Genomic DNA, 17,369 nt, shown 5'->3' on the forward strand with positions numbered 1-17,369 from the left:
CTCATCAGGGTGGAGTTTGGTGTGTATTATTTTTATTATGGTTATTTTTCCCTTGTAGTCTAGATGTATTTTATTTAGTAGTGTCCAGTTAGATGTGGTGTATTTTTAGTGTATGTATTTCATAGAAATAGCTTGCTCTCCCCCATCCCCATTCTGGGGATGTCCAAAGGCAGAAACTGGAAGAATGAGGTCTAGTTTACTCCAGAGAGAAACATTTATCCTCAAAATAGCAATTTCTTAAGAAAATGTTTATAAACAATGTAAGTGTTTTGTTTTGGTTTACTTGGTTATTTTGCCCTGCAGTGTGTTTAATTTTGTTAAAAGCAGCCTAATGGGCTGTAAGAAAATGAAAATGTGCAATTGCAGAGCAGCTAATCAGGCTCCATCACAGTGACACTGACTTCAAGTCAGGCAGGCTAGGGCTGTGTGTCTTTTTTTATGGCATTTGTCATTTCTGTCTGTCTTCAGACACTTACTAGAGATTCGTATATGACTCTAGACTGACTGAGATTATCTTCTAGAAAGAAGGTTCATGTTGCAGGCCTCAACTCATATTCATTCTTCAGCAAGCATTTCTTCAGGTACTGTGATTGTTGTCAGGCAGGTATTCACCAGCTCCTATGTAATTACTGTGCATATATTTAAAGTTGCTGCAGTTGCAGACTGAACAGGAAAGAGAAGTCAGCGAGACATCAAAATTTCTATTGTAAGTTGTCCAAGCATTTAAACAGCATTAGAAAAAATAACAGAAAAAAAAGAGAGAGAAATAAAAATGTGTTTGTGTTATAATGTCTGTGTTTAGCACCTACACAAAAGACAGAGAAAAGCACAGCATATGACTGAATTTCTTGTGTGACTACGTGTGTACGTAACCTGTAATTACCGCAATGTGATTTTTTAAAAGTTGCTTTCAGAAGTGCAATCTTAAGACCTCTGTCTTGAGTTTTATATTCCTTTCTAAAGCCAAAATATTTTTATTCTAAAAATTGTTCCTCACTGCAGATCTTCGTTGTAGGAAAGAGTTAGATTTTAACCTGTTTTGATTTACTTTATCTGTAAGTGGTCACGCAAATATGACAGGAACACACTTTCTCCATTACATTCTCTCTGGTTTATAATTTGAGATAGAATCTATTTAATTCCTTCCTCAGCAGAAGGGATTTAAGGAAAATCTCTGGCTTCATTGTGACAATTTGTTGTGCCAGCCAGGAGAGTCCTTGCTGCTCCTCTTTGGGTGAATTTACACTTTTGAGGGCAAATCTGGTGTTCTCCTGTCCCATGAGGACTCCTGACTCAAGGGCTCTATCAAAGCTTGTTTCCTCCTTGATGTTGTTAATGGATGGAGGGGTTTGGTTTGTGTCTGATGAGTCTCACAGCACCTATAGGTACATGATATATTTTTGGCTCTTTTACGATTCTGTATTTTATAGGAATGTAGGAAGTGGTGGTGGAAGGAGTGATCAGGTGTTTTTTTAAAAGTATTTGAATGCCATTCTTTGAGTGAAATATTGCTGATCCAGTACAGTAATTGATAGATGTTCCAATGCCTGTCAGGAAATTGCAGCTGTATGGAATGATGGCCTGGGAAATATGTCAGAGATGTCATTGGGTCTATAAATACGCCAAGTGGATAAATATAAAGGAAATATAAGAATGATTGAAGCTGAAAGATAATGTTTGTGCAAGAATGAATGGGTTTAAGTTGGTGCAGTATAAATTTAGACTGAAAACCAAAGGAAAATTCTTACATATTAGAAAAAGCAGGTTTTGCACCTAGGAGCTTAAGATGGGTTTAAGGCCGCAGCTGGGCAGCATAATGTGATCCTACAGGTGGCTCAGATGAGCTGCCTTTGGCCTTCTGCAGTTGCTGGATCTCCAAAGAAATTTCCCCATGAGAGTACAGCCTCCAGCTGTTGGTGCCCTGCGAGCTTTCTGCTAATGCAGCTGCTTGGCAGAAATGGGAGTAGACATCTCAGAAAAATGGAGCAAATATGTATAAATATATAAAAGCATATACATTAAAAAAAATTATATATATATAAAAATATATATGAATGGAGCAAATGTATGTGTCTGAGAGCTGACCTGAAGCACCTGGCAGGAGCAGGAACAGCAGTGTCAGGGAAGAACCAGCTGCAGGAGCACGAGGTGTTGCAGGACTGTGATAATTAATGTGTGGCTGTTCTCCCATGCACCAATAGCTGAGTGCAGGTGTTCCTGCTGCAGCCTGGCTGAACATGTGAATGTGAGGCTTGGGGCAGGAACCACTTGTCCCCACAATCGAGATGTTACCCCAAAGAAATAAAATTTTCAAGAGTGCTTAAGAGGTATGAGTCTGAGATGACTGGTTGCCAATTTGAAAGTGACTTTAACTTTGTTTTACAACTGTAAAGGCATTGACATCTTTTACAAAGGTATTTAGGTGCCTAAGTTGTTTTTAATTATGTGTTAAGCTCTCTTTTCTGTTTTAGTAAAGGGAAGAGAATCTCTAATCCTCAATGGGAAGGCATTTGGCAAATGAAAAATAGAGACAGCTGGTTTTTCAGTGTAAAATTTTCTTGAAAGCAGACAGCTGCAGAAGAAGGGAGGGGACAGCAGTTTGCAGTGGACAACTGTTTTCCTTTGAGGGAACAGTGTTGCTGCTGCTTGAATATCTCTGATATTACAAGCTACTGAATTCTTCACAAACATGTCTGGAGAAAAAGCTTTGTTTTTATCTGCATAGTAGGCAAAGGTAATGGTTTTATAGTAAAGCAGGAAATTTGCTTTTTCATTGGTGCTGGGGTGTTTACTGATCCATTATAAAGCTGCTCAGAAATGTAAATACCTGTTTCTGCAGCTGCTGCTGTTGCCATCTTAAGCAGCAGTACAGTCCCTTGTTTCACACTGATTTCAGACCATATTTGAATTAATGGACTGAGGAAGCAATAGGATGAGATTGTTGTTCTGTACAGCATTCTAGGGAAAAGGGCTGCTGCTGGTAAATGTGGTGAGTGGAGCAGCTGACTGGGAAGATCTGCAGCCAGAGTCCCACAAAATACAGATAACAGAGATAATGCCAGAGCCTTGCAGCTCCTTGGAAAAGCAGTATTTCTCTTTCTTTAAATATTCTGGGAAAGGGAGGATTTGGGTCAGTAGAACATTCTAGAGCGCTGTTTTCTGCTGTTTTCTGACCCAGCCATGTTCCAAGGCAGAAGTACCTTGGCAATCTGATTAATGAACTTGGTTGGAGTGATGCAGGGGGAATCCGCTCACTGAACACCAACCTTAGGCTGCCTGGCAGGCATCTCCATGCCATTGTAAGGGGACTTACTTGTCTTTCTTGCTGATTGTAACACCTTTGTATCCCCTTCACAACCCTGCCACCAGTGAAGCAGTAAAACAGATGTGTAACTGGAGAAAAAAGAGGTGATAGCTGGGCTTCCTGATTTTGAAACCATACACAGGCAAAATAAAATAAATTTTGGAAAAATAAATTGATGACACTTAGTTTAGCACACTCAGTTTCCCAGATCTTGCTGTGAAACCATAGTTTTCATCTCAGGTCAGCAGCAATTCTGCTTCAGTGGGGTTTGGAGCAGAGACTGGAAAATTGTGCTGCTAAACTTTGGCACCTTTTCCCCATCCTTTAGGTTAATTTTCCTGCTGATCTTATTTGCTACTTGAAATTGCAGCCCTCAAGTATAAATCCCAGCAGAAGTGTGTCTTTGTCTCTTTTCCCTTCACATATTGAGCTTTGTGAGCATATTACAGTGTATTTCACACCTTTATGACTATTTCCCCTGTAATGATGCCATTGTAAAAAAATGGGATTTTTCATGGAGGATTCCAGCACAGCAGCCATGGTCTTGTCAATTGTGAGGTTACTTGCCAGTTTTGCCTCAATCTAGCAGGCTAAGTTGGCAGATAAAATACAAGTCCATTTAGCCCACCTTAGTGTCAATGTAACTGTATTCTGAAATGAATGAATTCACAATGCAGTTTCATCTAAGGAAAATAAAAATGTCCATAGGTAGCAGGATTTCTTGTTTTCCTTCTGAAATGCTGATATATTGTCTATTTCTCTTGTAATTTGAAAGCATTTTCTTCTTTTTGGGTCCCTTACACCTTCGTTTTTCTGACTTCTTAAGAAGATAAGATCTTTCAGTACAGTATCCTGTACTTCTGCTAGAAATAGCTTGTAGTGTTTCCTAGAGATTTGCTCAAACTGTGAAGGAAGGTGCAGAGATGGAGCCAGGCATGGAAAAGGAGAGCTCTTCTTTCTACATCGATGGTTTGTAAAAATTGAATAGCCCTAATAGGAGTTAAAAGATGTGACTGCAGCTCATAACTTTGTTCTGAGCAAATTCCTACTGATTTGAAACAAACCACAAAAAAAAAAAAAAAAAAAAAGAAATCTACAAATCAGCAAATCAGGTTGTATTATTTTATTTCATCGCCATTTTCTAGACTATCCTACAAAACTCATTTTCTTGATGGCACATCTAGTTTGTTGCAGTGGAAAAGAATACAGACCTTCCTTTTGCCCTGCTTTTGTTTGTCAAAATATTTATGCCCTAGTAGTAAGGTCTTATAAGGGAAACATTGTATTCCTCAATACTGTTAAGATCTAATTCAGAGTAAGGTAAAGAGTCTCAAACCTGGAAGGGAAAAGAGCTTTGATGGGAGAATGTTCTCTGAGATTTATTGGGAACTATTAAATTCTTTGAGGCACCTTAAATTCGTGGAAAGGAGATGAAACAAGAAGAAAACAAGTGCACTTTGATCATCTGAAGGTCAGGTTTTACTGAGGCATCTCATGGGAGACAGGTCATAGCAGCTCTTTCAGTCTTCTGTGAAGCCCTAAGTTGCACGTTCATCTAAGCCACTTTGCCTAGATTGAACAGTAGTTTGTGTTCATGAAGGTGGTAGAATGAATTTTCCCCCTTTTGCTCCTTTTTTGCCCCATGCTGGTCTGTGTGGGTGCTGCAGCAATGGTGAGCTGGTCTGGGTGTCACTGCCTGTGCTGCAGGCACCAGCACGAGGCTCCATCCTGGTGGTTCTGGCTTGCATCTGCTCTGTGCACAGGCAATTCATTTGTTTGAATGGCTCTGAGAGAGCAGTTACACTCCAGGAGTTTAATATTTCTGTATATGGGGCCCTTTGGCACCATTCTCACATTACACGCCTAACAATTAATTGCAGTGCATCCCCATATACAAATGAGGGCAAACAGCAGCTTTTGTTTTGCTGCTCACTGTAGGTGATTCTGGGTTGTGTGCACATCATGCACTTTTGTTCCAATATGCTATTTTTTATTGCTGGTGATAGCTGCTAATGATTCTTTTTATCACAACCCTGTCTGCTTTAAATCTCATGGATGAGTCATGTTGTTCATGCTCAACATTAAGGATTTCAGACCACCTTTGTTATGGGTATTTATAGTAGTTAATGTTCTAATGTAGTCATGGTAGTAAAGGATTTGAACCCTTAACAGTGTTCAAACAGAGCAGTTAAGTAATTTTCCTATTGTTTCCTCCATATCTGAAGTCATAAATTCATGGCTTGCATCTAAAGTTACAAAAGATGCCCAGACTCTGAGGAAAATAATTTCTTGCCATTCATTTTTGATGTTACTTGGTTGTTTACATTATTAGCTAATCACTTGTAAGCAGAATATATTTCTATAAGCAAGGCAGGATAGGCATGGCAAAAAGCCATGATTGCATTTGCATGACTGCCTGGTATGGGACATTATTTATTACACTCTCTGTGGGTCGTAAACACACATTGGTCTGATGCTGTCAGGATATGTGTGCCAACACCCATGGTCAAATAGAATGGCATCATTTACAGCTCCAGGTAGGAGAGACGTTTTTTCCTTGGTGCCTTGATACCTTAGCTCTGTAGCTTTCACATCTCAAAAAAAAATCTCAGTATCTCACCTGAAAAGTCTGTCATGTCTGACACAGTGCTCTGAACCCGCAGAGCTTTGTCCAAGTCACAGTGCTTCCCATCAGGCCTGCCTTGCTATTGATTAGCTTGAACAAATCATCCTCAGATGTCAAGAAAACATTTTGGCTTAGAGGAAAACAGAGCTCTTCTGTTCCCATCTTCTGATGGGGGCTTGATGTCATAAACAAGCTGACAATTGCCAGTGTATTTCGATTAGGACTGCTCATACAGTGCACCAACCTCAAAGGACTGAGTTTGGCAAAGGCACCTGGTAGGGGACTTGAGAGAGCACTCAGATTGGAGTACTGAAGCAGTCTGGCCTTCAAGGAGCCTTTTTATGAATCTGAAAACACTCTATGGCAAAATATTCACCTGATGTGTCTGTGTTTACTCACCAGCTTTAAATAAAATGTTTCTATAGAATCACAAAGTGTCTTGATAGAAATTTTTCAGTTAGCAAAAAGAAAACAAAAAAAGGTAGTTTCTCTAGCACTTATACATAGCTGAACTTTTGTCTCTGTAATGTTTAACACCACATAGAGCATGAATGCAGAGCCAGCTGTGCTGTGTCTGTGCATGGCTTGCACGCTGTGATGACAAGCAAATGTGCAGCAGCTTTTCAAAAGAAACCACAATGCTATAGTTGAGTTATAAAATTATTAGAGGGGCTTACCATTGAGAAAAGGAGAGGCGTGCCCAGGTCAGTTCCTTGCTATACATTTTGTAGGGATGGGAGAATTGCACAGTAATGGGAGTATTTTTGTGAACTGTCATTCTGTGTTTCCTCCCTTGAATCATAAGAGATGTTGGCAAAAGCCTGTGTTTTCTGATAAAGTCCACTGAATAGTCTTTAAAGCTTTCAAGTATGTATCCCTGTGAAATTAAAAGGAATAACAAATAGGAGTGATTCTGCTCTTCTCCCTAACCAAATAGGGCAGATCTACATAGCTGAGAACAATCTCTTTCAGATCAAACCCTTTTAAGCACCCCACCCTTGTGGGTTGCTTATCTGCAGCTGGATCTGAGGCACAAAGGCAATTCCATGCCTGGTTTCCTAGAGAAAAGACTCAGTAAATTTGGGAGAGCATTGGTGGTTTTGGTGTTAAACTTGTGATGGTTCAGGAGGGTGAGTTGAGAGACTCCTGACATGCAGAAGTACTTTCCCATAAGACAGTAAATTTGATAAAAAATTGATAAAATTATGATGAAAACGTTATGCTCTTGTATTGTCTTCTGAGCCTGTAGCACAGAACTGCTGGAAACGAGACTCAGTAATGCAACAGCTTAGACCACGTGTGGAAAAAAATGTGCAGAGTAATTGGAGTAAGCTTAAGTAATTCTCTTTCCTCTTTCTAAGTTACTTAAAATGAAGCAACATAAGAAACTATACAGCAAATATAGTTGTTAGTGTCAAAATTGGATTCCTAAAGAAAAGTAGATTCCCAAATCATCATACACAAAAACCAGCATCTTTCTAAAGGGTCTGAGTCCTACATCTCTGAGTCTCTTGAGGTCTTTGCTGCAAATCTCAGACCAGCTATCTAGGCAACAAAGTATGGATATCAATAAATATGTCAACTTCCCTGTCATTGGAGATGTACAGTGCACAGCTTCTAAAACCTTCACTTAATATTCTAAAATCTTGGTGTAAACACCTGCACTCTGCTTCTGCCTGTTTGTTTTTTGATGGCAGTAGACCTAAATTACTTGAAATATTAGGGAATAAGGCTGTGGGTTGGTTTGTTTTTTTTTTCACAAAATTATGTACATTCCTTATCCTGAAGTTAAAGAAAGTAATTAGTTTTAAGAAATTGACAAAACCTACGGAATTTTCTGTGCCTTTAGAGAGCAGTAAACAGGATTGCATCTGAAACATTTTCATGTAGTAGGCAAGTGAAGGACAGCTTAATGATCTGTGGAAGGAATAAAGTAACATATAGTGTGAAAAATGTTTATTAAATGTCACATGTTCATAAGATGAGGGAGCTATTAGCAATCCATTTAATGTTTCTGTGAGGTTGGTTATATTTTACAGACCCATATTTCCAAACACCCATTTGGAAATAATAGTGTGAAAATCCCTATAGGAATTTCTAAGAAACTCATAGGCTTATCCCACTTTAACAGACATTTTGTGTCAGTTATTTAACCAGAACAGGGTTTTTTCACCTACAGAATACTGCAGTCAAGTGAAATATTTTACACCTATGACAAGATAAATAATCTAATTCATACACATGGTTCCAAAAACTTTCCAGATCACATGTTTTGGAAGTAATGAATGTGCTTTTGGGGTTTTACCATAAATATGATTCCCCTTCCCTCTCCTTTTTAGTTTTATGAGACTTTTTTGCAGCATAGCTGGAAAAGGACCAGTTTTGCCAGTGTAGAGGTTGGCATTTCCAAGGAACTCTGCACCACCAATCATGCCAATTCCTACTGAAATTCAGTGGAACTGCTTAATGACTGAGAACATCTAAGCCCAACGCAGATAAATGCATTTAATCCCATTTCCAGCATTCCTGCAGATAAAGACAGGTCCATGTGCAGCAGCAGCATGATGCCTCTGTGCAGACCTGGAGCAGGATCTCAGGCAGGACAAGTCTGGGCTCTGCAGGAGCCCTTGTGTTAATGAAATTACATGGATGGATAGAAGAATGTGTTTATCTACAGCCCAGTTCTCCCAGTGGCTCCTCAGTGGTGACAGTGCTGCAGTCACCTGCCGTGCAGTTGAGACTGTGGGACAAATGTGCAGTCATTGTCATATCTGCTGTGGAAGCCCAGGAAGAGAATTGAGAGTTGTATAAGTAGGTCACACAGCTACATCAGTGTTCTGTTTTTGTGTGGTCCTTGGCACAATCAGAAAACCTGGTGTGTGGGGTTGGTCTTTTAGATGGGAATGTAAAGTGGATGTGGTGTGTGGAGCCAGGAAAGGCAGGGGTGTGAAAGAAACTTTACAGGAGATATGAGAGGCTTTGGTAACATAAAACCAAAATTACAGTTTTTGCAATTACAGTGCTAACACGGGTTTGCTGATCTGTCAAAACTGCATAATATCAAGAGAAACCTTGATTTTTCTGGGAGTATTTATCAGACTGACTGGTTACAGTAGCTTATGCTGATGTCAGTAATCAAGTAACCAGACTGAAATGTGCAATGTTTACTGCAGGCCCACCTGCCGGGGGAGGCTGATCTGGCTGTGATCACACAGGTTTGTCATTCCCACATATATTTAGAGCAAACCTCATAAGTAGTCTTGTCACCATCAGCTATGAGGTCTATCAGGCAGCTTCATTTACATTTGACACTTTTCATAGAAAACAGGATCACATTTTTAGCAAATACAGTAAGAAAGCATCTCCCAGTTGTCTGAGTGGAGACAAAGTGTTTGGTGTGGACATCCTGTTGATTTGCTGCTACTCTGGGATGAATTAAAGTCTTTGTATGTGTTGAACACTTGTGTTGATTTATGAAGACTATGAAAATCAGTAAAAGTATGTCTCAATACAGCAGCAGCATTTAATATCTACCTGCTTCCTCATCTCATTGCTGAAAAAAAATGGGTTATTCAGGGAGAAATAAAACTGCTGCATTTGTCTGACACCTGATGATAAACATTTTGGCCTGAATCTGATAAAATTCTTAAATACATTCTGCAGGTGCTCAATAAACTTAAAAATATAATATCAATAGGCTGCTCACTGATTTGAAATTAGACATGTTTATTTCTTCTGTTGAATTTATAGCTATAGTAGTAAAAATTAATCAGCACTGATTTACAGTATTGTGAATATCAGTACAGATTGCTTATGCTGCTTGGTGAGACTGAGTCCTTTCCATTAATATCCAACATAGTGCCTCCAAGAGAAGTAGCTTATTTTATTAGCTGCAGAGGTAATTTAAGATCTTAAAAAATAATTGAAAAGAGACAAGCTTAATCCTCTGAGTCTGCATGCTGCAGGTGAGGTAAATAGTTGGAGTTTCCAAGTAATCTGGAACCTGAACATGGGAGCATTGCTATTATTTATTTGCAGAAGCTTGAAACAGTCTTTCCACTTCTGCAGTGAAAATCACAGCCACAGGCTTTAGTCATTCGCAGGAAAAGAAAATAAATAGTTTATTCCATTATTCAGCACTGTGCATAATTTGTATAACAAGAAGCTTTAATAGATGTTTCTCAAGTTTTCCTTGGTTATGGAATTGATAGTGGGTGAGGGGATCCTATGGACCCCTCCTAGGCTGTGTTATAAATCTTTCCACAGCCATACAATTACTCACAGCAAGCCCAGGTTTTTTTCCCTCCTTTGTATTTTTTTTTCTTTACAAATACATGGATAAAGCAATTAAGCTTTACATTTTGTCTTAAGTATTTGCTTTTGTACATTGAGGACTTCAAGGACTTAACTGCATCTATGCAGATTTGGAGTGTAAATGTTATTTCATTGTTTACACTGAGGATCTAGCAGATTGTCAAATTCCTTCTATAGATTTATTGCCTTCTTTCTAAGTTGTTATCATTTCTTTAACTGCGTTTTGTCATTTCATCAAAAACAGACCAAGTATCTTGTAAGGGATGTATGGATGTATGATTTTCATTATTGTGTCTAGACATAGATGGAGTAAATTACCAAAATATTCTGTATACTTACTATTACACCAGTTAACATGTAGTGAATAGCCTACCTTTTGCCAGGGAAATTTTTAATCTGGAAAAATTTTAGTAGTCCTGTTTCTCAGAGAGGGTAAAAGGAAGGTCCAGGTATTAGCTGATTCAAGATCATTCTCAGGATTTAGTTTGATCCATTTTTAAATGTCTCAGAGAGGGAAGTTTCTGCCATGTGTTTCAGTGAAGATATTTTAAAAATCAGTGGTTGAATTAATTTGATTTTATGACTCTGATTCCCCTGAACAGCTTCAATCAATTTTCCAACCCCACCAAACATTTTGAAGAGTACTTTTGTGTAAATTAATTACAGAAACTAGTTATTAGAACCTCTCTGAAGCAAACAGTAAAATCAAATGTTGTGCTCTATAATAACTGAGATTTAAAAATACATTATTACATGCTGTTGTTTTTTCTTTTTGATATTAAAAAAAAGCCCAACAAATCAACCAAACTCTGAGAGCATTGGTAATTTTGCCCATGAGGAGAGAATATAGAGGCAATGAACCCTTCCTACTGAATAGACAAATCCCTTGTCCCATTATCTGTGTGCTCACATGCAAAATGAAGCACCATAAATAATACTCAAAGAAACCCTACAGTTTTATATATTTATATATCAGTTACTGATTATGGTTTTTGCTTCATTAGATATACAAATAGGCTGATAACCATGTGCTGCCAAACATCATAAAGCACAATGGATAAGAGAACAGCAGTTTATCTTTAGGCAGTGTCCCAATTGAGCTGCTTTATGAATGGCAGGATTTTCCTTTATTTCAGACCAAGTTTTATTGGTCTAATATTAAAAGCAGAATTTAGTCCTGTTCCTTCCTGACAGATAATCTGTTCAGAGTACTTGAGCTGTCCCAAGGTAGCACCCAGCACATTATCATGTTGCATTTTGTGGTCAAGACAATCATCTACCAAGGACAATTTAACAACTCTTATGAGTTTATTTGAAGCGATAAATTTCATTTGCAGAGGAAAATACTTTGCTGTTGCTCTGATTTCCTAAAGCTGTCTTTATGCCAAAGTCAGCTTGTCCTTAGAAAGGGTAAAAATGTCTGTAGAGGTTTATAATGGATACTTTCATGTCCATGATTTTTCAGTTAGATTTACATGTTGAGTTTATATTTCTGTTCATAGTGTTAATATGACTAAGGAAAAAGCTGCAGCAAACCACAATCCAGACACAGGGCAGTATTTTGTTTTGTGGAGCACTAATAAATTAATCCATTAGTGACTGCAAATTTATTTTCTCTTGTCCTCGTTATCAAGTATTCACAGGTGTGTTTGTATTTAGCCAGTCTAAATTAAAAGGGCTTTAATACTAGCAACACATTACCATAGTGCCAGGACCACAAGGCACAGTATTTTTCCCACATCAACATGAAAATGGAGAAATACTGATAAAATAAAAAATAAAAGTGAATAATCTTCCTATCTGAGAAATATATTAGTTTCTAAGAACACAGCAATACCAGAAAGAAAGAAGAAACCACAATAACAGAAGTAAAATACAGTCACATTATTTGGTTAATGACCCCATCTTGTGGAGCAGCACCCACGCTTCAGCACATTTATAGCTCTCATATGCATTTTTTTTCTACCAGAGTCCATTTGCTGACAATGAATTACTTGGCATTGCACTTGCTGTGTCCAGGGACGTGCTGTGCAGGCTGTTCATCGCCAGGGCTGCACAGCAATAGAACAGTTCTTTGTCACACCGTGAATTGCCAGGGTCAGTACTTCACATTTCAGTGTTTGGTTCAGTCTCAGGTCACCACAACAGCTCACGTCCCCCACCAGCCCTGCTGGGAGAGTTTCTTGCTGTTGGTAAGAGGGGAGAAAGCCATCTCCAAAGCTGGAGCCTGCAGAGTCACTGATTTGCACCACAGCAGTGCCAGGGAGAGCGTTCACTGGTGCCTGGTCACCAAGGGGCAGTGATGGCCATAACCAGTGCCAGGGTGTGCTGATCTGCCAGAGTTACCATTTCCTTGCTTTCTGTTCCCAAAGAGCTGCTCATAGGGCTTGCTGAACTACTGCTTGATTGGCAGCTTGGATATTTTATTGTAAAGGTTTATCCCGCTGGACATCCTTTTATCGTAATCTGGGGAAATCAGCTTTGTCAGCAGTATATAGTGTGCTGGTTGCTGAAGTTGTATGCACATGAGATATTAAAAATAAATCACCTGACATGTTTCCACACTTTGCAGCTGAACATGTTTCCCAGGAAGGTTCCATATATCCTTGATTCTCACCTAAGTATAAGCCACTCAAATATGAACTGAAATGCCTTTTTTCATCTTTTTAAAGGAAAAGTATTTTTTGTATCTATTTTTTTGAGGAAGTGATTTTTAACCATGTTGGTGAACTCAAAGGGAGAATTGTAGGTTCCAAGTAGAAAACAAGTAGAGAAGGTGTATAGCCTAGTTAGGAAAGAAGAAATATTTTTTCAGTTGTTCTACATAGACTTAAGAAGATGATACTATATGGTCTTCCTCCATGTGTCAATATCTTTAGTTCCTTGGAGACCAGATTATGGTGCTTTGGTCTCTGCTGTCTGTTTTTAAAGTAAGGAATTTTCTACTGCATTTTGATCTGATTTACAGAAGGAATCAAAGGTGTGAATTGCATGTAGATAACGTTTGCAGATTTCACAGGTACAGAAAATTAGGGAAAAAAGCTACAAATCTCCATAAATATAATATGTTTGATGCACTTTTCATATATCTCATGCTTTTATAAGAATTCCATCCACATCCCTGTCAAATGTGCTAGGGATGTTTGTACATGATATTTGTATGTGAGTGCAAGAATACAGATCATTATGTGAAGTCCATATATGTATGGTTTTGGGTTATGTATTTTCAAAAGGAAAGATTAATTTTTCACTAAACTTGCATAATGTGCCTTCCCTAACACCATGCTAACCAGGTATTTATGCCATATACCATCATCTTGTGTTCTTTACTTTTGGAGTACATGAAAATAAAACGTGGAGCTTATCAGCTGTTCTATAGATTTGTATGCTAAGTGAACTGAGCAAGCTGATAATCAGTGCCTTCCTCTGGGTGGATTGAAAGGGTGCAAAAGGTGAAGAATTCCCAGCATTTTCAACAGAAACCCAAATATTCCATTATGTCATCACAGGTACCAGAGTTGGCAGTAAAATGAAGTGTTTGAACTAACTCTTGGGTTATGCTGGAAAATCTTTTAGCTTTGCTATGTAGTTCTTAGAGGACTCTAATTCATTATGTAAAAAAAGAGCCCTGAAATGTTTACAAATCCATGTGATAACTCAATGTTCTAAAAATGTTAAGGTTTTTGCTTCACTTTGGGATGTCTTGAAATTACTGCATGCTGTCTGTTGATGGCCAGGTTGGGAAGGTGGCTTCCCTTTGCTGCTGTTGGGTTTTGTTGTGCAGCAGAGAGCAGGCAGGAGTCACGTTGGGTGCAAGTGTGGCTGCTGTGCTGAGGTGAGAGCTGCCAAACTCAGTGAAAGCCTTCCATTCATCTCTTCAGCTTTTGGTCCCTGTCAGAGAAAAGGAAAGAACCAACCTTGTCTAACTAAGGACAGTGGTGAGCAGGTTGAGAGAGGAGTTCCAGGAGGATGGGAAAATGAAAGGCCTTCAGGTAGCTGCCTTGAACATAAAGTCAAATATAAAGGCATTTGTTTCCTACCCCAAATGCACATCTCTTCATGTGACAGCTGTGTCCTGAATTTCACCTTAGGATTGCCTTTGAGGGTCAGAGCTGTGCCTTTGTTTTGGACCTGTACCCACACAGTGGGCCCTTACCCCAAATATTCTGCTGCTCTGCCATATCAAGATCAATTTATATTTTACTGTTTCTAACATTTCTGTTTCTTTTCTCTTTTTCTTTTACATGCTTTCATGAGTATAGCAGACCATTTAGGAATTGAATTCATGGGTAAGTTGTACCTTCTCTTCCTTTCAGTTGCTGAGATTTATCTTGTTTCCTTAGTCCAAAGAACATGGAAGTTAATGGGAACACTCCCATGACCTCCACCACTGGGTTTTGGACTGGGTTCCTCTTATACTTGCCAATTTCATTTGAAATTATATGAAGGTTTAATTTTTTCTCTTTTCCACTGCTATGGATCTTAAAACCTACATAATGATGTTTTAGTATTTCATTGGTATTTAATGAAACATAACATAAAGGTTATGTGACCATATAATCTTGAGGAATAGTATTTTATATGTGATTTTAGGGTAGAGTTACTAACTTTTTCATGTAGATGAAAGTAAATTTTAAATCAGATTTTTTTTTTGTAATTGCAATATTAATAAGGTTTAATAAGAAACATCTTATTAAATATAACTCAAATCAGAGAAACGCTTTTAAGAAAAGAGTCAAAAATCCATCATTCTGTGAAAAAAGTTAAATTGGTTAGAAAAAAAAGCTAAAAATGGAGTGAATAATTTCTCCTCACAATTTTGGAAAGGAAGATAACGTTCTGTTGGCTCAGCTGCAGCTCTGTGATGTGTTCATAGCCTGATGGAATGACAGGCTTAACAGATCACCTCTCAGCTGGTGATCTTCAGGTTTCAGGAAGCTGAGATCCATCTTTAACAGAGTTAGTGCTCCTTTGTGTAAGAACAGCTTGCATAAACCATTAAATATGAATGAAAACACTGTGATAAAAAGCATGCAATTTCCTACTGAAGTCACAAAACAGTTACTTTTAATATGCTCTTTCCCTATGCTAAGTTTTACTTGACTTTTTTAGATTTTATAATTAAGTGCCTTATAACCTATCAATTATAAGTTCCAGCATGGGGATTTTGTTGACCACTTAAGTATAAATTGCCAAGAACCCAATAAGGTGCTGAATATTAACTGCATGGCAGGCTACAGGAGCAAAGGTGCCAGCAGGTTTTGGGATTTTGTGCTCCTGCTTTTGGGTTTGTGCCAATCCTCGGGCACTGTTCTCTCTGGGGAGCTGGTTCATGAGGCCCAGAAGTTTTGTGTTTCACTTCACCTTATGTGAGGCTTGTGAAGTGCCAGTGGAATCAATGCAAGTGTCTTCAGAGACTTATTGGACAGGCACAGCTGGGGAATGGTTACTTGAAAGGCTCTGCAGATATCCTGCTTTTCCTGCTTAGCTTTAATTGTGAGCAGCAGTCTTGAGGCACACAAGTTGAAGGACAAGCATTTATGTAAAAGAGGATAAGGAGTATAGATACATGGGATGCTTTGAGTGAACCTTTCTCTAAGAAGCAGGAGAGTGTAACCCAAGAGGCAAAGCTGAATTATTTTAATTTTATTTTGAGACTTTCAGTTTCCTCTCTTTTTTTTTAAGACATTTCTTTAAGGCATGAACTAAAGCCAATCCCTGAAATCCTGGCTCAGAACAGTCCTCTCATATTAGTAGCTCTCAGATTTTTTTTTTATTTAATATTGGAGCAGATCCTGATGGCATAAAAACTAATGAAATCTTGTATCTCAAGCCTGAAAATATTATGACAGCAGCCTAAAATGATGCTTGAAGTTGTTTTCTCTGGGCTAGAAAAATGCAAGTTCTGGAATCATATGCAGAAGTGAAATGCTTGTGCTTCTTAAATCCTCTTCTGGTCTTCATGAAGATTTACTTAGGAAATGAAAGCATACATGGAATCATTGCTGTATCTGTAGCAAATCCACAGCCTGTGCAGAAAGTTCAGATGACAATATGCTCATCAAATTCGGGACACGCCTGTAAAGCCTCTATGAGTTTACTTCTGGACTGTAGAAAATAATGACAATTAATGCAAAGAGTGTTTTCTAGCTAGAAAAAAACAACAATGTAGACTCAGTGCTGAACTTGTTTTGTTTGTATGTAATCCAGAGAACACTCTTGTTTTCATTGCATTTGTGGGCTCAGTTGCCTTAGAAATTCCATTTTCATCATCATCTTACAGAAATTTTGTTTGGAAACCATGTAAACCATTTAAGTTGGATTGCCAGGTCAAGCTGAATTCCTTCCATGTTAGACAAAGCTGAAACCTCATGTCAGTGGGAACATCTGTCTGTAGAGGTGTCCAAGGGGCAGATGAAATGTGCACTGAAACTACACCCCTACTTTAGTGTACTTTGCCAAGGAAGGTAGATAAGTGTGGGGTTTTGGTTTCTTTCTTTCTTTCTTTTTTTTTTTTTTTTTCCTAGACTCTCAAGGATCAGTGAAGAATATATACATAGTCAGTCCTTTTACTGTCCTGTTAGGAAGCTGTAGTCCATGAATTAATTTGTGTATCCTGTTGTGAACCAGTTGGTGCTGTTTTCCCCTACAAGTTCCTGTGGCAGCCCATTCCAGTGCTCAATAGAGGCAGTGCCTGTTGCTTTTCCATTGATTTGGTTGAAATCTCTTTCCTGAGGACCCTTCTCTCACAAACAGTGCTTTGGGAACAAGAATTATGCATTCATAATTTTGTGTTAACCTTGCTCATGGTCTCACACCCCTTTTCCTGTCTGGGTCTTGTTAGGTTTGTGTTCCATACAATATTCCATATTGTGCATTCCAAAACTTGAATACCTGTTACTTTAATATTGCTGCTGATATTGATCTGCACTGTCTGTTTCTTTGTATGGATAACAGAGACAAAGAAGGGCATATTGATGTGGCAAATCTGTTTTAAAATGTTGCAAATGTAGCAATTAATGTATGGTTCTGATGTATTCATGTGCAGCACCACCTGAATTAAATGAAAGCCAAGTATGTGGTCAAGGGACATTATGGCCTTAAAATTGTGGATTGAAATATTGT

At 38.5% G+C, this 17,369-nt stretch overlaps 1 protein-coding gene across 1 annotated transcript in view; it reads left to right on the top strand.

Annotated features, from left to right (window-relative positions):
- The window catches only part of NRG3 (neuregulin 3), a 335,008-nt gene that overhangs the window by 258,415 nt on the left and 59,224 nt on the right, over window positions 1-17,369 (top strand). Inside the window, exon 4 of the mRNA XM_059477250.1 lies at window positions 14,507-14,533. Coding sequence (XP_059333233.1) covers window positions 14,507-14,533 — 27 coding nt within the window. The remainder of the gene's footprint in view (window positions 1-14,506; window positions 14,534-17,369) is intronic.

The sequence above is a fragment of the Ammospiza nelsoni genome, chromosome 8 (genome assembly GCF_027579445.1).
Source record: "Ammospiza nelsoni isolate bAmmNel1 chromosome 8, bAmmNel1.pri, whole genome shotgun sequence".
Lineage (NCBI taxonomy): Eukaryota > Metazoa > Chordata > Aves > Passeriformes > Passerellidae > Ammospiza > Ammospiza nelsoni.